The sequence below is a fragment of the Fulmarus glacialis genome, unplaced genomic scaffold (genome assembly GCF_000690835.1).
Source record: "Fulmarus glacialis isolate BGI_N327 unplaced genomic scaffold, ASM69083v1 scaffold8940, whole genome shotgun sequence".
Taxonomy (NCBI): Eukaryota; Metazoa; Chordata; class Aves; order Procellariiformes; family Procellariidae; genus Fulmarus; species Fulmarus glacialis.
In genome coordinates this window covers 200,067-204,958 of record NW_009185930.1, presented here as the reverse complement: position 1 = coordinate 204,958, position 4,892 = coordinate 200,067, and the positions used below count along the sequence as shown (strand labels likewise).

Sequence of the window (4,892 nt, the reverse complement as noted above, 5' to 3'; positions counted from 1 at the left end):
GTCTTTCCCTTTTCGGTCAACTTGGTAAATATGTAGGGGGAAGAAAAAAAGCAAATGAATATTTTTTTGCACAGAGGTACAAAAACTGTGCTGAGGTCTGGGTGTGTATATATATTTTTTTTTTTTTAATATATATATAGTCCCTGTGAGCACTCAGGTCAGAACATGAGATGTTTTATAACTTGGATTTAGAGGATTTGCACCCATCTCTTTTACCAGGAGAGGCTCATGAGTAAACCCATGCCATCTATTGCCACCTCTGCTTAGCAATAATAATGTTATAGCTTCATGATACCAAATCCCTTGTGGGATATAATTGCAAGGGGTTTTTTTTTCATTCGTTCATCATCTCTTCTTGTATATCCCACATAAGCTTTTGCTGGTCTCTAAAAGCACCATTTAAAGGGTACACAGCTGTTGCTAATAGGATCTCCTGCCTGCAGACATGTACATATATATGTCTTAAAAAAAAAAAAAGCAACAAAACAAAACCAAACCAACCTATGAAAAGTATTTAAAAAAAACCCGTCTCTTTGAACTAGGTCTCATATTCTTATTATTTTTAATTACAAACAGCCCGTGACTGCTGTGTATTGGAAGCAGCGGTGAAATGGGATGTCACGCATGACGTTTTGCCTTTGGTTGTTTTAAATAATGTTTTAAATAGTTGGCCTCACGCATGTTTTATAACTGGTCTGTATTTTACAAATAAAGGCTGTAAACAAGCAGGTCCTGAACACCTACCTCAAGCGTATTTCTACCTTTTTGAAGAACGTTTGCTTTAGCAGTGCAAGAGATGGGTCCTACTGGCAAAATAGTAACAAGGTCACAAAACTGACAGCTGATTCTGGATTATAAATAACGGGGGATTTGGTCCTGAATTTGAGGTGCTCCATTTGGCTTCCTAAATGGAAACACAAAGATCAGCTCCTACCAGGCCTATATTTGGGCCTTCTCTGTGGACTGCATAGTCGTTTACACGTGTGGAAGATGAATCAAACAGTCCGGTTTGCTGCTCGCTTTGTACAGAGCTAGTGATTATTCACGCTGCCACGAGAGCAGAGAAGGATGCACTTTGCAGGGAGTTAATATAAACCACATCGGGCTAAAATCAGAGCCTGTCAGACTCTGATGAAGATGGTTTAACCAGTGGTGGATTGATCTTGTGTAGTCATATGAAAGATTGAAGGATTTCAGACATTACTTGCTGAGATAATTCCAGGTTATATGTCTCTCTATATTGTACTATTGTACTGTATATGTTTGCTATTCACTGCCAGCAACAATAAAAGTGAAATTGCTTTTGTCAGTGATAGCTCTGCAGACTTTCCTGAAAGCCAGAGTGAAACACACGCTTAGTGGACTGGAGCTTCAGTCCCAATCTTGCCGCTTTTCACCTCCGTTTTTCACTATTATTTTCGTAAGTTGACACCTAGCAGGTCAGCCGCCGCCGCATCCACAGGCATGAGGTCACGAAGGGTATGGATTCGCCTCCAGATTTTAGATACTTATTCAGCATGTGTAAAGGTAGATACCACTGTTTGGTAGTGTGAGTAGCTCTTTGGGCTCCATCACCTGTGTTAGGTAGATGTCCTCATTTTCTATGGGGGGAGCTTAGACACCCGTATATATGTAGTCACATACGCGTAGCCACCTAAATGTACATGTCTGGACTTGGGGCTGACCATAGCGCAAGCTCCTGAATACTAAATGCGTTTTGGTGGCAGAGGGGTGCCAGGCTGCCGAGCTCTGCCAGGAGGATGGCTCTTTGGTGGAGGAACCACGGACCGTGGTGTGTTGTGGTGGAACTCAGGAGTTTCTACAGACCTCAGGTGCCAAAATAGTTAATTACAGTGCTTTTTCTGGATTGCTGTGTTTGATTTAAGTATCAGAAGTCAACTGAAAAAGCCTTGTAGGTTTGTCTGTGTGTTTTTATCCAATCATGCCCTTGGTACTTCTCTAGAGATGTTTACCTACCGCAGCCCTTGTTAGAAGACGACAATGCACGTGTGCTTATAATACATGAGTCAACATATAGAATAGACCAGAAGCCCAAATCTGCTCGCTCTGATCGTGAAGCAAAATAGTCGCGTCGTCATAATATAAATGTACACAGAATTATACTTTGGTCTTGTGTTTGCACATTATTTAGATCAGCGGCCCATGACTAAGGATGCTAAACACAATCTCAGTGCAAATAATGGATCGCAACTTTGCAGCCAAAAGAGCTGAGACCATGGCTTAATATTTTCTTTCAACACATCATTACTCTGGAAATGCCACTGCAAAATTCCTTAATTCCCTCTGGTTTTGGATTGATCACAATAAGTAAGGGGTAATAATATTTATTATTAATAATAGCAGTATTAATGGTTTTTAATAATAATTTAGGGATAATGTAAGAAAATGCTAAGCTGGTATTCAGTGAATGTCATGCTTTTTACATAAAGCTATTCTTTATAAGCTGTTTAGATAATACAATGCTGTTAATGATCTCACAGTAAATTAATGCTACTAATACAGTTCACAGTATATGCATAGGCACTGACCAAAAAAGATTTACAATAATGAAAAAAAAAAATAGCTTTTTGGTTCAATACCAATGGTGAAAACCTGCTTTTCAGGGCCAGCGTGGCTCGTGAAATCGGACCTTATACATCATGTTGGCCTTCAGAGAAGGTTAGATGGCTGTGGATGCTCCGTAAGATGCATGTGCTAAATTAGGAGGTAGCTGATCACTTAAATTATTGTTAAATTTTTTTTTTTTTTTCATTTATGTTGGTGGGCAGCTTTCACATGGACTTTGTGGGCAACAACCAAACCCTTAAACTCTATAAAGAGTTTATTGTGTTTAAATGTTCTAAAATTAATTTTACCACTTGAATCTGCAGTTTAGGCATTTCTGGATTTTACACATAGACTGAACACTTTTCCATGGGGACGGCTGTTAATATTAAGTTTCGCTGTCTTTTTTCTTGTCATTTTATCCCTCTTTGATGCTGAAGCACCCTACCTAGTTTCTGCTCTTACCAGACCAGTCGGTTTGTAGGCTTCAGTCGGTTTGTAGGTTTGAGTGGTCAGTTGGTGGTGGTTTATGAGGTTAACTGCTGCTTGGGGCATAAGAGACAAAACCAGTGAAACAGGAGTGAACAAAGGAACATATCGCACTGATCACTCGTACAAGAAATAATTTCCAAGTATCCCGAGGAGATAGCCTACTCAAGTTTTGCGTGTTGCTGTTCAATTTAGAGGATGGTGTATTTTTAGGTGTGATTTTACTGTTAGTTTTTTCTCTCTCTTTCATCCCCTGTCACTTTACTCATGCTTACTCCATGCCACCTTGGCCCTTTGTTCCCTAACACCTCAGTCGTGGCCACCACGGCACCTCCCGCCCGCCCCACCACCCCCGTGCCACCAGCCTCTCTGACTGACTCCTCTCCTTCCCCTCCAGCTGTCCCAAGTTCCAGTGTCCTCCCCTCTGCCCCCCGAGATGTGGTCCCTGTTTTGGTCTCCAGCCGATTTGTCCGTCTCAGCTGGCGCCCACCCGCAGAAGCCAGAGGCAGCGTCCAGACGTACACGGTCTTCTTCTCCAGGGATGGCGTCAACAGGTAGGTATCAACAGACCACGGGTCTCCTCTGGATGGGGGCACAGTCCTAAGAGTGCCTAAGGTCTTTACAAGTATCTTGCAAATGGTTCTCAACCTTGTGTTCTTCTCCCCGTGGTAAAAGAAGTGTGAAGCTAGAAATGCCTTTTGTTGCCGTATATTTTTATAGACATCATATCAACATTTATATAACAGTGCTCATTGTCTTGGTGTGAAGGACCACTTATGCTGACAGTGAGGTCTGTGGATCTTTCCTCCTCCAGCTATTACTTGACCATTTAACATAAAGTATTGTTAGCTCCATATTTTACCTTTCATCTTCCTCTGAGGACACAGGCTCAAGTGTTCTTTGCGTCGCTGGCAGAGGTGAATTTGTTGAGCCCTAATCAACCGGAGAGAGGGACTGCTTTTAGAGCAGTGCAAATGGTGTACGACCTTGAAAACAGCCACGGTTGTGAAGATTTTAGATGATTGCATGTAAATACAATGGACCAGCCTGGGCTGTTCTGGCCATGTGGGTTAGAGCTGCACAACAGATAGCTCTTTTGTGATAACGGCACTATATAGATTGTTTGGTGTTTGCATGATTCCTCATCGTATATGCTTATTTCACACTCCAAAAGGTACTGCATATTTACATGGGTTTTTTTGTTTGTTTTCCTAACTTTGTATATTATTTTATGCCTGAGAAAAATCTTGTGTTTCTCCCTTCCTGTACATCTTGATGAAGACCTCACTTGAAGTACCCTGTCCTGTATTTCACTGCACTTAGGATACACTTCAGCTACCGGCTGGTGGCTAGTACCTGTGTGTGTGCTGGTGGCAGCTCAGCTTCTGAGGGGACTTGAATAGGAATCTATATTTAATTGAAAAATGAGTGGACGTGTTTTGGATTCATGAGAGCTAAGGAAGGTGGGACCCCACGGTTATCAAAGTGAGCTCCGCTGTGCCGCAGCGGGGGCTGATCCTTCATCCGAAAGGGCTCAGTCTTGCAGGCAAAATTTCCTGCCCCTGCCTGGACATTCGCAAGCTTCTCATCTTCATCTCCAGCAATGTCCAGCTTTCTTTCATAGCCGTATATATTGGGTTTTATTTGTTTCAATGCTTGTAGATGTTAATAGCTACAGCAGCGGTACCTGCTGCAAGAGGCAGGGATCCTAAATAGAAACGTGTATCCATCTCGTCCGGCTGAGCAGCCTTGAAAGGACACAGCACCCAAAGCGTTGGTGTCATGGTTTAACCCCAGCCAGCAAATAAACCCCACACAGCCGCTCGCTCACCCCCCCC

The 4,892-nt window shown here is 42.4% G+C and overlaps 1 protein-coding gene across 1 annotated transcript in view; it reads left to right on the top strand.

Moving 5' to 3' along the window:
• Positions 1-4,892, top strand: part of DCC (DCC netrin 1 receptor) — a 189,834-nt gene that overhangs the window by 9,483 nt on the left and 175,459 nt on the right. Inside the window, exon 2 of the mRNA XM_009584865.1 lies at positions 3,452-3,608. Coding sequence (XP_009583160.1) covers positions 3,452-3,608 — 157 coding nt within the window. The remainder of the gene's footprint in view (positions 1-3,451; positions 3,609-4,892) is intronic.